At 40.7% G+C, this 16,736-nt stretch overlaps 1 protein-coding gene across 1 annotated transcript in view; it reads right to left on the minus strand.

Moving 5' to 3' along the window:
- Nucleotides 1-290: 290 nt before the first annotated feature.
- The window catches only part of map3k8 (mitogen-activated protein kinase kinase kinase 8), a 30,593-nt gene continuing 14,147 nt past the window's right edge, over nucleotides 291-16,736 (minus strand). The window contains exons 4-8 of the mRNA XM_034172421.1: nucleotides 10,830-11,091; nucleotides 5,300-5,406; nucleotides 3,386-3,538; nucleotides 2,653-2,902; nucleotides 291-744 (exon numbers count right to left, since the gene is read on the minus strand). Coding sequence (XP_034028312.1) covers nucleotides 620-744; nucleotides 2,653-2,902; nucleotides 3,386-3,538; nucleotides 5,300-5,406; nucleotides 10,830-11,091 — 897 coding nt within the window. The 3' untranslated portion in view covers nucleotides 291-619. The remainder of the gene's footprint in view (nucleotides 745-2,652; nucleotides 2,903-3,385; nucleotides 3,539-5,299; nucleotides 5,407-10,829; nucleotides 11,092-16,736) is intronic.

The following is a 16,736-nucleotide window of genomic DNA, read 5'->3' on the forward strand; positions in this document are numbered from 1 at the left end:
TAACGTTTTGTAAAAAGCAGAGCAGATTCATCTCACAGGATGTACAAAACACAAATCAGAGATCAGATACAATACAAAGGCATGTAACATATAAAGATGATGCTGTTACTATTCCACAGGAATTATATAAAGATGTTCATAAAGAACTACATATTAAATCTGTTCACATTTAAAGAAAAGTTGCTTTTTTAGTAATTTCTATCAAGAAATACAATATTTAATTGACTCAAATGTGCACATAAATAGCAGGCAGTATTCTGGTTACTGATTAACCTAAAATGAAAGCACAATAAACCATTACAGAAGCAAAAATAGCCAAAGTTCATTTAAACACGTTTGACCAGTCTCTTTTAATAAGAATCCAAACACCAGCCTGCAGTGTTGATGCACAGGAAAGAGTCCTTCTTAAGAAATCAGTGTCATAGCCCAGGCATTGACCCTGACCTCATGCACTGATGTTGTCTAAAGTCTTGTTAACCTTCAAAATTTTCACTGAGCTGCTGTACTTGCAGCTATAAACTGATCTGAATTATTCATCAGTCCATCCGTGAAAAGGATCTCACTGCATTACTGAACAAGGCCAGTGGCTTCAATGACAGTTCAGCCACAGCAGTGATTGCTAGCCATACTCGGAGACAGGGGGTCCTGTCACTTGTTTAGAGGTGGCTGCCAAGGCTCCAAGGTCAAGGTATAAAGAACCCTTTCTCCTCATGTGACCAGAGTCTTCAGAGTACAAGGACGAGTCTGCAGAAAACACAGGAGAACATTTATTAGTGCATTTACTTTAGCATAGTGTGCAGGAGAAAACATATTCACCCAGGTGAACACTGACAGATTTGACTGAAAATAAAATGATACGCCTACAGACCATGAACAGTTCTGAGGGACACACTGATGCCATTGTCAACATCAGGTATTCAGTTTTGATACTAATGTTGTACTTGCTTTACCAACAGTAACGCAATTACAGAAGGTAGACAAGAGAAGCCAGCTGTTGGAACATGTTTTAAAATGAACAGATAACAAAAGTAAAGTGGATTACAACTTTTGCTCTGCTGAACTGTCAAGATGGGAAAGCAAAAGGACCAACAACACAAGCTGTCTTGTGAAGAAAAAAAAAAAATCTCTGTTGTGGCTTAGTTGAGGAAAGAAGTGTGTTTTCTGCTGTCACAATACTGCTAATATTTCTGAGCAAAGTAACGGCCAACGACCACTACATCTAAACATTGAAGGGGACCTGAGCTGCAGCTGTTAAGAATCTAATGTGGAAAAAGAAATGCAACAGAACACTACTTGATCTCAGTGATGCTTTGAAATGACTGATGTGCAGTGAAGGCATCAGCTAGCAGCTCGTGTAGCTAATGCGTTGTGATCGCTTCCTTCGTCTTTTATGATGAAATAATGCTGAATTTATGTGAAAATGGTTGTTGTACAAACGCTTCACATACCTGTCGCTGAGATAGATGATGACTGGAGTGCAGTTTGAAGCAGAAATAGGTGATAATTGGTTAACCATGGCTGATGACGCATGTGCTGTGAAGGCAAGGCAAATTGAGTTTTAGGGGGGACCGTTCGGTCTGCGACACCGGATCGGTCAAAGCCCAGGTTAACAGCAACCACCACCATTGCTGTTGCCCAACAGGATGCCGTGGGAAATTAGGCTACTGCTGGGCGAAGAAGAAGAAGAAGAGGAGGAGAGTGTGTCCAGAGATAGCAGGAGAAGAAGAAAACTAGAGGGGTGGAAGTGAGAGTCGGGACTCTGAATGTTGGCAGTATGACTGGTAAAGGCAGAGAGCTGGCTGATATGATGGAGAGGAGAAAGGTAGAAATATTGTGTGTGAGACCAAGTGGAAGGTGTTAGATAATATCTGGGCTAATTCTTTGTGCTATTTGTTTGGAAGTTCTGAGAAATATAAGTTAAGTTTTACTTCAGAGTGTGTCCAAGTTTTAGACACAGGGAGATCTCCCCCTGTTGGTGACAGTCAGTAACATTAGAAATGTGAGACTAAACCACACCTATTGTTAACACCCACAAGGTATAAAAAGTGTTGCGTGACTCATTTTGGGGACCTTTCACAAGATGGACACTGTCTGTGAGGGTACCAGGCCTAGTTTTTGACATGACCTTTAATAAACTCAAAATGAGGAATACAATGTTTCTGTGTAGGCTCTCAGTTGTCCAGGTGGTTTCCATAGTAGAGAAGATTCAAGCTTCAAGCTTCTCTACTGAGGAATACAATGGTTTGGTTTTTAGTAAGGGGCAGAATCTTGCATAAAAGAACCGGGTAAAAATAACAAAGGGAAGTAAAAGGAAAAGCATAGGCAATGGGTTCAAGTTGTTGCATCATGGTGTGGATAGGAAGAGAAATGGTGTTGGGGTCATTTTAAAGGATGAGTATGTTAAGGGCATGTTGGAGGTTAAGCAAGTGTCTGACACGGTGATGTGTGTGAAACTGGAAATTCAAGGGGTGATGATGAATATCATCAGTGCATATGGCCCACATGTAGGTTGTTATAATGATAGCAACCTGTAATGCCATCCTGGAGGAAAAGGGCAGCATCTCATACGCACAAATCAGTGATTATACTGTTGCCAGATCATTTACTGAAATTAGGATATTCCCCAATTCCAACACCAACCCAACTTCTTACCTTCTGTTGAGTCCGGATGCCGGCTGTGCTGCCGCCGCATGAGATGGCAAGTGACCTCCTCGAGGGCTGAGTCAAGACTCCAACACCGTGGTTGATCCTCTTTAGGTGGGTTGATGGCATCATCTTTTAGCAGTTCTGATGCTGAACTCCGAACAGCAGGGTTCCTCTCCAGGGCTCGCTGCAGGAAGGAGCGCATTGCCAGACTGCAGTCCTCTGCTATGTCCTCCACCGGAGGAGCCTTCTTGTGAATCTGACGGTAAAAGGAATCTTTCCATCAGTACAATTATGTATACACAATAAATTAGTTTGTGTTACAATTGTGGTTAAAAGGCAATAAATTTGGATGGCAGCTGGTCATGTAAGGAAATGAGTAACTCATCATATCAAAATGGCTGATAATATTTCAAGAAATAACCCACTTAATGTGATGCATTTAAAATAAGGGGAAGTAGTGGTTGAGACAATCGCTCATAGGTCATCTGAAACAAAATTGTCACATGCCCGATGTGTTGAGCCACAATCTAAGCTGAACAAAACCTGAATGTTTTCAGGGGGAAAAAAAATATTTCACTGAAGTACAATAAAATATGAGGCATTGTATATCTCAAGCATCTACAAGACTTTGTCTGAAAAAATATAAACCCTTCAAATTAATACTTAGCACACAAAATCTAACACTTTATTTTACAAACTCACCAAAAGCAGACCATCCAGGATCCTGTGCTCTACTTACAATATAGAGGTAGGATGGGTAGGCCGTGCGTGGGTATCTCCGGACCCAAGGAGGGCTACCGGTCTGCATGTGAATGACTGTGGTGCCCAGGCTGTAGATGTCCGTCTTAGTGGTATGTCCACGACACAGAACCAGCTCAGGACTCATGTACATCTACAACAAATAAGAGCAACTTTACACAAACTGGATACTATAAGATTGCTAGACAGGCTAAGCGGGTCATTCACTTATAGTGCAGCTATGTGAACAGGCTAGTTACCCACAAAATGGGAGGTGGGCTTCATACTAGATGAAAGCATTATTGAGCTAGACACTAAGGGCCTGATTTACTTAAGATTTGCATGTGTTAAAACATGCGTTGCGCTAGTAAATATGGAATAACCTGAAAGATGAACTCAAACAATGTCCAAATATCAATCAGTTTAATAAAGAATCAATATAAAGATGTGATGTTTTCAAGATATGCATCTGCTGAAGAAGGTTGAGTTTTGTGCGTTGCCAAATGTAAATGTAAATTTGTAAATGTGAATTTGTTCAGTAGCATTCGGACTGTGTCCTTTAAGTTGAAGAGTTTGAAGTGGTTGAAAATGGGAGTGGAAATAGATGGGGTTTTTTTTACTTCCCCCCACTCCTTTTGGACTAGATAATTTTATTTTTGGTTAAAGGTGTAGGCGTTAATAAGCTTTGTTTCTGCCTATACCCTTTCAGGCACACGGATGCATTGTAATCCATTTTCTTTCTTCGTTGTTAGTTTTTTGTTGTTTTGGACTGTGTGTGCTGAATAAATTCATTTATTCATTCATTCAAATATACCTGCATTCTACGTTACTAACAGTGCGTGAATATAGCATGAAGAGGATGACATTCAAATGGGTAAAACAGTGCATATTTTTCATTTAGCATATTTACACATTCATGCATATACAGTTTCAGGTTTTTCCACCTGAGTGCACAACATTCTGGGAGGAAACATGCAAACAGGTGATGTTTGCACATGCAACATGATTTATCAATGTCAAAAGGAAATTTAGTTGGTGCTGATAGTGTCTGTATTTTGTGAAAATGAAACCTTGCCATTAACTTATTGCACTTGACAGAATGGTGTTCCAGAATGCTGTTTCAGCACAGAGGCCACACAAAATAAAAGAGAAGAAAAAAATCAGTCATTGTAAAATTCAGGGATATTTAAGAACTTAACAGTTTACTTTGTGCTTTCATCTTTAAGAATAAATGTCCCCATGTGTAACAGGTGGGCCACACACAGACGCTCATCAGTGTCTGTGCAGGGCCTCACAGCACAAACAACAAACAAACAAAAAATTCAGATATTTAATTATTGTTCCAATTATTGTATTTTAGCAAACTGGTGTATAATTATGCTGCGTTCTGCCAGTGGAATGCAGAAAACTGTGTGCACAGTTGTCTGTGTGTGTTCTACCAAACTACCACTGAGATTTGGGGAAAAGAATATTGGCAGTTCTGCTTTCAGTTTTAAGCTGGAAGGTTTATTATTTATGTAAATATCAACTTTTTTGTGGCTGACTGGTTATATATTACAAAGAGTCAGCTGAACAGGCAACCAAAAAAGAGAAAATCTGCCAGGGGATAATAATAATGATTACAATAATAACCGGTATTCTGTTCAGTAGAGTGGGGGTTCCTGAGACATTCTTGGAAATACATATTCTTTCTCAAATTCAAACTTTTCTGAGATCCACTCATTTGGGATGTCCAATCCAAATTTTGGGAAAATCACAAATATTGTTCACGCTTCCAGGGGCACAAGTATAGACTATGCTTGCAGCCATGCACAACAATTGGCAATGTGAAAGGAGAAAATAACATTACAACAGTGATCATCCATGTATAAAATCTTAGACAATATCAGAATTGCATTTATTTTTATTTTCTTACCTCTGTTCCTCTAAGGTCTCTGGGAATGTATATTTCCTCGGTCATCTGCACGGTCAGGCCAAAGTCCACCAGTACAGCCTTATCAGACATCAGGACAATGTTACTGGCTGCAGAGAAATAGGACAAAGAGAGATTCTTTAAGATGATACAGAAGTATTAATGATTTACTAACTTCTCTCATGTACTGCCATTAGATACGTACACGTTTCACGTACCAAAAGTGCACTGAAACCAAAAGGAAGTGAAGTCAAGTGTGTGACGTGCTTGACTTCACTTCCTTGTTAGCTGAGTAGAGGTAAGAGTTTCTGAAACATCTCTTCCTGCTTCTTTACAGAGAGCAAATTTAGTGTTAAACCATTGAGTAGATTAACTGATTAGTTGTTTGACTCACAAATAAACAAACAAATAAATAAGAAATTACATCCACAAAAGAAGGATATATTTCCATTGCCTTTTGTTCTTCAGCAGGGTATTTCAATGCCTCCTTTGATTTTTTTTAAAGGTATTATAGGGCAGTGTGGACCTCATTAAGAAAAACAGATTATTAGATTTTGAGGCTGACCTGGATCAAGCTGTGGAACTAGCTTTTCTTAAAATGACCTTTTCTTGCATTTTGTAATGATAAAAAAAGGAGAATTTCTAAACTCACTGTGAAAAAATAACCTCCCCAACATGACATAAATGAAATTAAAATAGAACAGCCAAAACAGTGTCGTGCGCAGGCATGGATACCTTTCAGCATTACACAACTAAATCATCACTTTTAAAGCCAATTTCAACAAGTCAGGGGGTGGATTCATGAACATTTACAAGTCACTTGATATGTCTTGGACTTGTGTAATTAAAGTGCCACGTGTGTCTGTTGCAGTGATATAGCTTCATAGTGGACTGGAACAGAGAAACACTATTCTAAAGAATACAAGAGGTTTCAACATCAGTTTGTCAGACCCATGAGAGGCTCAAGCCTAGATGTGATCAATATGACTTATTTCAGTATCTGAAATACAAGAATTTTGCCTCTTGTGATGGCTTTGAAACTAACTGATCTTAAGCTGTTCTACACCCAGAACTGTTAATTTGACTTTTTATAAAGCATTATTAAGCCATTTGAAATGGATTTTTAAACAAGATATCCCTGCTTTGGAAAGTTGTAAAGCAATGGTAACATGGCTTGTACTGTTCAGATTTGAGATACATTGGATTTAATTAGTTGTCACCACCTTGCGACCCGATCCCGGATAAGCGGTTGAAGATGAGTGCATAAGTGAGTGAGTAGGTGTCACCAAGTAAGTTCCCAAAATCTGTAGATGTTGTGAACACAAATAACTGGAAAACTGGGCTTTTATGTTAACAATTTCAAAACATCCACCCATCCATATTCTATACCCGCTTACTCTAACTAAGGGTCACGAGGAGCTGGAACCTATCACAGCAATGTAGGGAGTGAGGCTGGGTACACCCTGGACAGGACACCAGTCTGTCACAGGACCACATATAGACAGACAAACATTCACACTCGCACGCACACCTACAGACAATTTAAGGTAGGGTTAGGGCCGATCTGATGAAATATCACTATTGGCTTCCAGTACAGGCGTAATTCACGGATTTGAGCTTTTTGATCCAACCTGCAGAGTTTTCCGATACAGCAACATCTGTGTTTTTGCTGAAACAATGACTGCTCTCACCCTCCTCCCCCGCAGCCAGTCGAGCATCCCAGCACTGTGACTGCAGCTCAGAGCGGAGAGCAGACACAGCACAGCACAGAGTGAAAGGAAGAAGGAAAAAAAACTTCATCAAAATCTTTCAGTAAATAATCCAGAGCTCCTCCTGTCTGTGTCGCTATGATACATTCAGAAATTAACGGTTTATTTTACAGTTGAAAGGCTTTGTGTTTCAAAAAAGTTTGGAAACGTTTCCAGTTTGCTCGAAGAAGCCGCAAAGACTGTGTGAGAAAGGAGAGGGAGGGGGCCCGTCTTCCTCCTCCCTCTCTTTGTCTCTTAAGCGCCTTTCACACCGGGGGTGCTCCCGGTTGCGCCGTGCGTCATTATGACAACGCCGCGTGGAAGCAACTCAGTGCAGAGACAATGCAGCTCCGCGCCACAACAGCGTGAGGGGCGCAAAGGAGCAAGCAAGTCGGGCACCGAAAAATTAAACCTGTTTAATTTTTTTGGCGTCCTGTGCTTGACGCAGAAAGGAAGTGGTTCCAGCACAAGTCAGGGCAAAGAGGCGTAATTCGGGGCAAAGAGGCATTACCCGGCGTGACTCGGAGCCAATTTATGATTCCTACTGTGTTCCGTTGTTCCCGCAGTATAAATCACGCAGGATTGTTTTTATACCGTGTACTTAATGCAGTAAAAACTACATGCTGAAAAAAAATGCAGAATGATTGCCAGAAATATCCAGTAAAAAGTCTGGACATCTGTAGTCCACTCATGGACGTTTGTTCACGCGTGCACATGTGAACAATTAAAAGAAAAAATAAAGTCTGGTTGCAGGCATTAGTTCCTTGTTCTCTGCTCAAACTCTCACATCACAGTTAAAAAAGGACAAAAAAGGACATAAGTCCTGAGACAGGACATGTCAACATCAAGTAGAACTCCAGACATCTCAACATTTGCTTGATGGTTTGCTTGCGCGCGCATCTCACAGTCAGAGGAGGAAAGAAAAGAAAAAAAAATTGTCTGCAGGCAGTTAGTTCCTTTCTCTCCTCAGACTCTCTTATCACAGTTTAAAAAGGATATAAGTCCAGGACATGTCAACATCAAGTAGAACTCCAGACATCTCCACATTTGCTTAAGGACGGTTCATGCGCGTGCGCATGCGCGCGCGCATCTCGCAGTCAAAGGAGGAAAGATAAACTATAACAGAACTCAGAGCGCAGCCCTGCATCGTCATGACACCACAGGAAGCAACTGGGAGCAGCCCCGGTGTGAAAGGGGCTTTAGAGAGAGAGGAGAAGGGGGAGGAACTGATCAGTGTGAACAGCGGATGTATGCGCTACACCCTGTCAAAAAGCAGCGAAGCAATTTTAATAAACGATCACCTTCACCACACAGCCTCAGTGAAACAGGAAAGTATGAAAAACTGACTCAGAAAGTTTCTGATGCAGGTTTAATCTTTAAAAGAGCAGGTTTGACAATCAAATCAGTCCAGGCTCAGCACTTGTTCAAACAAGACAGTTAGGGGTTATATTGTTAAAAAAAAAATTAAAAATAAAAATAATAATAATAATAATAATAATAAGAATAATAATGCAATCCCACTCAAAAATGTTGGAAAAAAAAACCCAAACTGTCAAGAGGACAGAAAAACTCTGCCTATCTCATTGAATTAAAGGTACAGTGTGTCAAGAAGAGAGCAAATGCTGTGTCCATCAGATATTTTAACCTCTTCAATGTTATTTATTTTATTAACTTAGACTTTGACAGAAACATGCAAAAGAGAACTTTGATATAACCCTATACCTTTGGGGGCTTTACCCCTTCAACCCCCCCGGGACATTGCCCCTGGACCCTGGACGTGAGCCGCGATCACATAATTTACCCGACACTAAAACTGTGATAAAATGGTGACCAACAATGAATAGTATCGTATCGGCAGATAACCAAATTCAGGTTTGCATCGTAAGTGAAAAAATGTGGATCGGTGCATCCCTAATTTAAAGTTTCCAGTTCAATGAACCTGCATGTCTTTGGATGTGGGAGGAAGCCGGTGCACCTGGCAGGAACCCATGCAAACACGGGGAGAACATGCAAACTCCACACACAAAGGGCAGGAAGAATCCCACAACGTTCTTGCTGTGAAACCTAAGCCACCATGTTACCCATTTCAAAACATTTATATACTTTTTAACTGATCGTAACTATACAAGTAGTCTACATATCTGTGACCATTAGCAGCACCTCTAATAAAGTGACGCATTTTAATTACAAGCTGTAAACACTGACAACCACAACAGTATGTCAGAACAGGAGGATGGCCATTCTCGTAACTCACTTGAAGTGCTGCCAGCTACCACAAGAGAAAAAAGAAAAACAACTGTCTGTGAAAACAAGCGCAAAAGAATCCTTTAACAACAGCCCAACATTTATCACAATAATCCATTTATTACTCTATTGAATCAATGCAAAACAAAGTTTATACTGGTACAAAGTCCCCTCAAGGATCTTAATGGTTTTAACATTGATTTTAGAAAGAACATTCAATAAACAGGCCTTATGTTTACAAAAACAACTTTTATGTAAATCATCGGACTGTGTGGCTACAACATTAGTCAAGCCATAATCTGTACATGGCTCCAAAAAAAGTACACAATTTTTTTTAAATGACACCCAACTGACCCATCCCAAACATGTACCTAATATTGGCTGGCTGTTGGTTGGAGATTCATGGGCACGGACTGGAAACCCTCAAACAAAACCTATATACTGCAAAATAAATTCTGTATATTACAGTTTTCTGATATTTTTTCTATTACAGTGCTTAAAAACTATTTTGTACAAGTAGTCTATTTTCTTCCCCACAGCAGGGCATGATTTAAGTTGTAAATTATTATCAATTTGAATTATATCTTTAAAAATTAACAAATTATGCCAAAACTTTCTTTTCTAAAACAAATTGAAAACATTTTATGAACCTATTCCAGTTAAAGAGGAACTATGCAACCTTTTTGCCTTCAGTTTACAGTTTCGTAGTAATTTTAATCACTAAATGACTTGTTTAGGGGAGACACCAACCCGGTATCTTTTGAATGAGAGTCTCTGGTCTTGTGAGAAACACAAAATGCTTTAAGGCATTCCAGCACATACACACCCCCCTACTGAGGCACAAGTGAGCTTGTTACTATAAGAACAAGCCATCGAAGTCTTTATTTCAAACATGTTCATTGTCATGGCAGAGCTGGCAAAAAAGCAAAAAAAATAAAAACATTTGTTAATATATTGAGACACTCTTTGTTCTCTGTCTGTTATCACTTTGTTGACATGGCTGCACAGATTGTGTTTGGCAGCTCCATTGAAAACTAATGCACATGGAAAGTGGGGGAAGAGGGGAGGGCGGAGAGCTGGCAGTGACTTTTTACAGCTTTGTGATTATATGTACTCCCGAGCTGTAGGGGGAGCTCCGTAGAGAAGAACGCGATAAAAAAGAGAGTGAAAAAACTGACCAGAGTTGCATAGTGCCTCTTTAAGGGTCATGGAGGACTGCAGCCTATCCAAGCGGTCATTGGGCAAGAGGTACCCTCTGTCATAGGGCCAACACATAGACACATAGACATAGACAGACAAACACATTCACACTCTCACTCACACTGAATTTAGAGTCACCAATTCACCTAAGCTGCATATGGGAGGAAGCCGGAGCACCCAGAGTGAACCTACACAAACAATGGAAGAACATGCAAACTCCACACAGAAAGGACCAGGTCAGAAGCAAGCCTGGCAAACATGGCAAATCTGACAAAACACATCTTGAACAAAAACATTGTTTAAGCTTTGACCAGGAAAAACAAGCATTTTGTTGTACTTACGTTTGATGTCATGATGAATGATTTTGTGTTTGTGGAGGTACTCCAGGCCCCGCAGTATCTGCTTGGTCACCCAAATGACCTCAAACTCCCTCAATGGCCCACAGCTGTCTACTTTCTCCAGAACAGAGCCACCTTCACCCGCCTCCATGAACAGGTGGACATTCTGATCCCAGAGAAGAGCACCATACAGCTCAGCAATGTTCTCATGGCTGAACCGGGCCTGGAATTCCACGTCGGCTGCTTTAAAGTTCTCCAAGGGAATCTATGAAAATGGCACATTATTTGAAGATGTTATTATTTGAAGATGCAACATTCAGGAATTTCAAATGTTGTGTCTTTACTTGCTAAACATGATACCACGCCCCAGCTAAAGCTGATAGCAACTAAGCCTATTCTTACTACCCTTATGTGTTAGTGCAAGCATTGCCATTGCTTTCTGTGCTGTGTGCCCACGTACCTATGAATAAAATAACACGTGTTTTTATGTGAACTGGACCAAACTTCAGAGTTATGACTGACTGTCAAACAACAACAAGCGATTGGCCACAGGCCAAGGTCAGAATTTTGGCCTGATGGTTACATATAGAGAATATTTAAAGTGGTCACTTCAAGAAAGTGAATAAAGACCCATTGATGGCTTCAATGAAAGAATAACATGACATAAAAATATAGGTGACCTGGAAAGGTCAAAAAGGTCACAGTTGTTTAACTCAAAGTTTGGAGCCAATAAGCCCTGTGATTAACAGGTAAGTAAAGAATTATTGGTGTTTGTCAGTCAGCTGCACAGCAAAACTCCCTTAAGTAACACAGTAAAAACCGCTATTTATCAGCTCTGAAATTTAGAGTTTTGATGAGCACAGGTTAGAAACATTCCATTTTAGTGATCATAACATAAGAAAGACAGGCCTATCAAGTTGGTTTTGAAGCCTTGTTCCTACTTGCATGGTCCAGTGGCCTCATGTACAGTGCGTATGCCGTATGCACGCGTATGCCGTATGTCCGTCTACACACATTTCCATGGTCATTTCAAAAGTGAAATGACCATGGAAATGTGCGGTGTATCACACAAAAATCCTGGCTGGCGTATACATTTCTACAGCTATTGTTCCACTGCTGACACGAAGAGGTGATGCTGGGACACTGGTAATAGTGTGAAAACAAGAAGTCATCAGAGTGATGTGCACATCAGAGACATGAACAATTAACACACCCACATGTTTGCAATTATACGGTTGGACATAAAAGCACGTGCAAAGTGATGCATAAAATGGTGTTAACAGTGGCTGCATTAACATTGTTAGAGGACCCTGTAAATGGTGCAATCCGATGTGAGCGTGTAATCAGGGAACGTGAGGATTTACTTGCAAATGATAACTGGTCTCATAAACTGAGGACACCATTTTTTTCCCCCTTGTTTTATCACTAGTATTTTATGTTACTGCGTGTCTTCTTGTATTCTTTTTACTTATTTATGTTTGAATTTTTGATTGTTTTTAATCTTTTAATTCATTTGGTTCTGCTTTTTTAAAATGATGTTTGTGAAGCGCCTTGAGGCGATCTCCTTGTGATTTTGCACTATATAAACTAATAAATTTGATTTTATTTTTGATTTAAAGCCATTTCAATTACCAAGGCCACTGTGAGCAGAACTGTGGCTGAGAGCACAATACGGCGAGGAGCCAGGGGTTGTCTGTGCCCACACAGGTGCTTGACCACGCTGGGCTTCCTGGCAACAGGGGCATTCCATTGTGAGCTGGCTGAACGGTGAGGCGTGTGCCAGTCAACCTTGCGATGAGCCATGCCAACTGTGTGGGATAGAATCATCCAAATGTCATCCAGTTACATCACATTCCAACATTAAAGCGCAATTTGCAGCGAAAACTGGTTTCTCTAATGTGATTGGAGCGATTGACTACACACATAAAGGCATCATTACATGATGATTTGTTTTTGTTCATAGGAAACAATTCTGTGGTCAAATCACATGTGATGCACAAATGCATTGCGAACAGATGCTGGTACAATGCGCGATGGATGGCTGCATGGGTAAATAGTTTATTTGTGTAACTGTTCCAAACGAAAACCAGTGTGGGCACATTTGGGCATATGCGCATTCAAATATGCTTTTTGTTACTATTATTAATGTGTTTTCGTTTTCTTGATGGTGAAACTAGAGCTGCAGCTTTTTAACAGGCCGTTGATTGTCTCCCTGTGTCCAGTATTTGTCAATAAATGGTAAATGGACTGCATTTATATAGCACTTTTCCATCTGCATCAGACACTCAAAGCGCTTTACAATTATGCCTCACATTCACCCCGATGTCACAGTGCTGCCATACAAGGCACTCACTACACACCGGGCCCTTACTGATTTTCCAGTCAGGTGGGGATTTGAACCCATGAACTTCTGGACTCAAGCCCAACACCTTAACCACTAGACCATCACCTCCCCTAAATAAATACGTGTGTAAAGCTGGGAATGTCACACAATGTCAACTGGTACACCTAATCTCTTTTAACTTATGTGTGTGTGCGCTGCTCTGAGCTCACAGCATTTATGCCCTCACACACACGCTCTAACTCACATTTTTCCAGTCTCATGTTTATTCCATGTAGGGCGACCAGATGTCCGACTTTGTGCCCCAAATTTAGATGGTTTCCAGCATTGCCATTGAGAGTCAGGCTTCAGTTTTGACATGCATGTTTAAGGGACCCTTCACACATAACACGATGGACGCTGACTACCACATGAAGGAGGAATTGCATGCCATTCATGAAAAGTCGGAGCTGCCTCCAATGCCTCGTACACCTGTCGCTACAGCTATTCGCACACATCAGCGGCTGAAAGACAGAGAGTGCCCTGTGAGAGCCCATTCGATCCCTTTTGCGGCAGGTGTCGCCAAATTCCAAGTGACACACATGAACATCCAACGCCGCTTGCTTGATACTTAGAAAATGTGTGGCCATTTGCGCTGTTAATGCAAAAACAGTGAGCAGATGATCACTTTCGAGCTGGATGTGAAATTTGTGAAATGTGTGAAAGTGCCCCCATGAGTGTGGCATTGCAAAAAGCAACACACATGTAGTCTGCATGTGTATCCTACGTGTGCATGTGTGCGTGCCCCCCTCCCCCCGAAACATATGTGGCGTACGTGTATTTCACACTTGCATTTGCACACTTGCATAAAATGCTGATATGTATGCACAGACATAATCATATGAGGGTCGGACAGCAAAGACTGAGTGCACACAGCATGGCAAACCACCTCCCAGCTGCTGACCGGAGACTCACTGACAGCTACAAATGACAGCTCAGTGCACACGACGTGTCACATTAAAAACACAGATACCACAGCCAGGACAGGTATATTAATAAGTACTACACTACCTACATACACAATTACATAACAAATAACTAAAAAAAAATTATCACATAACACAGAAGAGAGTGACATGTTGGTCTGTGCGCTGAACTGACAGGGGCCGTGGCCACCGACAGCAGCAGCTTTGAGATCTCTGGTTCTGGACGTCCCAGCTGGGGAACATGTACCATGTTTGGACGGACATGACCTAACAACTGTCTACTGTGAATGTCATGTCATGACTGTCTGTCTGTGACCATGGGTCATCTACAGAGGAACAGACGGTTCATACTTGTATTGTTCGCTCGATAAGAGGGATTCAATAAGATGTGTTTTTTATGGTGTGTGGTTTTATTTTATTTTCTTCACAGCAGAGGCGCAATGTGGTGCAACATCAAATCAGATCAAATCAATTTTATTTATATAGTGCCAAATCACAACAAACAGTTGCCCCAAGGTGCTTTATATTGTAAGGCAAAGCCATACAATAATTACAGAAAAACCCGAACGGTCAAAACGACCCCCTGTGAGCAAGCACTTGGCGACAGTGGGAAGGAAAAACTCCCTTTTAACAGGAAGAAACCTCCAGCAGAACCAGGCTCAGGAAGGGGCAGTCTTCTGCTGGGACTGGTTGGGGCTGAGGGAGAGAACCAGGAAAAAGACATGCTGTGGAGGGGAGCAGAGATCAATCACTAATGATTAAATGCAGACAGAGCAAAAAGAGAAAGAAACACTCAGTGCATCATGGGAACCCCCCAGCAGTTTAAGTCTATAGCAGCATAACTAAGGGATGGTTCAGGGTCACCTGATCCAGCCCTAACTATAAGCTTTAGCAAAAAGGAAAGTTTTAAGCCTAATCTTAAAAGTAGAGAGGGTGTCTGTCTCCCTGATCTGAATTGGGAGCTGGTTCCACAGGAGAGGAGCCTGAAAGCTGAAGGCTCTGCCTCCCATTCTACTCTTACAAACCCTAGGAACTACAAGTAAGCCTGCAGTCTGAGAGCGAAGCGCTCTATTGGGGTGATATGGTACTATGAGGTCCCTAAGATAAGATGGGACCTGATTATTCAAAACCTTATAAGTAAGAAGAAGAATTTTTAATTTGATTCTAGAATTAACAGGAAGCCAATGAAGAGAGGCCAATATGGGTGAGATATGCTCTCTCCTTCTAGTCCCTGTCAGTACTCTAGCTGCAGCATTTTGAATTAACTGAAGGCTTTTCAGGGAACTTTTAGGACAAACTGATAATAATGAATTACAATAGTCCAGCCTAGAGGAAATAAATGCATGAATTAGTTTTTCAGCATCACTCTGAGACAAGACCTTTCTAATTTTAGAGATATTGCGCAAATGCAAAAAAGCAGTCCTACATATTTGTTTAATATGTGCATTGAATGACATATCCTGATCAAAAATGACTCCAAGATTTCTCACAGTATTACTAGAGGTCAGGGTAATGCCATCCAGAGTAAGGATCTGGTTAGACACCATGTTTCTAAGATTTGTGGGGCCAAGTACAATAACTTCAGTTTTATCTGAGTTTAAAAGCAGGAAATTAGAGGTCATCCATGTCTTTATGTCTGTAAGACAATCCTGCAGTTTAGCTAATTGGTGTGTGTCCTCTGGCTTCATGGATAGATAAAGCTGGGTATCATCTGCGTAACAATGAAAATTTAAGCAATACCGTCTAATAATACTGCCTAAGGGAAACGTATAAAGTGAATAAAATTGGTCCTAGCACACACCCTTGTGGAACTCCATAATTAACCTTAGTCTGTGAAGAAGATTCCCCATTTACATGAACAAATTATAATCTATTAGATAAATATGATTCAAACCACCGCAGCGTAGTGCCTTTAATACCTATGGCATGCTCTAATCTCTGTAATAAAATGTTATGGTCAACAGTATCAAAAGCAGCACTGAGGTCTAACAGGACAAGCACAGAGATGAGTCCACTCTCTGAGGCCATAAGAAGATCATTTGTAACCTTCACTAATGCTGTTTCTGTACTATGATGAATTCTAAAACCTGACTGAAACTCTTCAAACAGACCATTCCTCTGCAGATGATCAGTTAGCTGTTTTACAACTACCCTTTCAAAAATTTTTGAGAGAAAAGGAAGGTTGGAGATTGGCCTATAATTAGCTAAGATAGCTGGGTCAAGTGATGGCTTTTTAAGTAATGGTTTAATTACTGCCACCTTAAAAGCCTGTGGTACATAGCCAACTAATAAAGATAGATTGATCATATTTAAGATCGAAGCATTAATTAATGGTAGGGCTTCCTTGAGCAGCCTGGTAGGAATGGGGTCTAATAGACATGTTGATGGTTTGGAGGAAGTAACTAATGAAAATAACTCAGACAGAACAATCGGAGAGAAAGAGTCTAACCAAATACCGGCATCACTGAAAGCAGCCAAAGATAACGATATGTCTTTGGGATGGTTATGAGTAATTTTTTCTCTAATAGTTAAAATTTTATTAGCAAAGAAAGTCATGAAGTCATTACTAGTTAAAGTTAAAGGAATACTCGGCTCAATAGAGCT

Source organism: Thalassophryne amazonica, chromosome 1, assembly GCF_902500255.1.
Source record: "Thalassophryne amazonica chromosome 1, fThaAma1.1, whole genome shotgun sequence".
NCBI classification, from domain to species: domain Eukaryota; kingdom Metazoa; phylum Chordata; class Actinopteri; order Batrachoidiformes; family Batrachoididae; genus Thalassophryne; species Thalassophryne amazonica.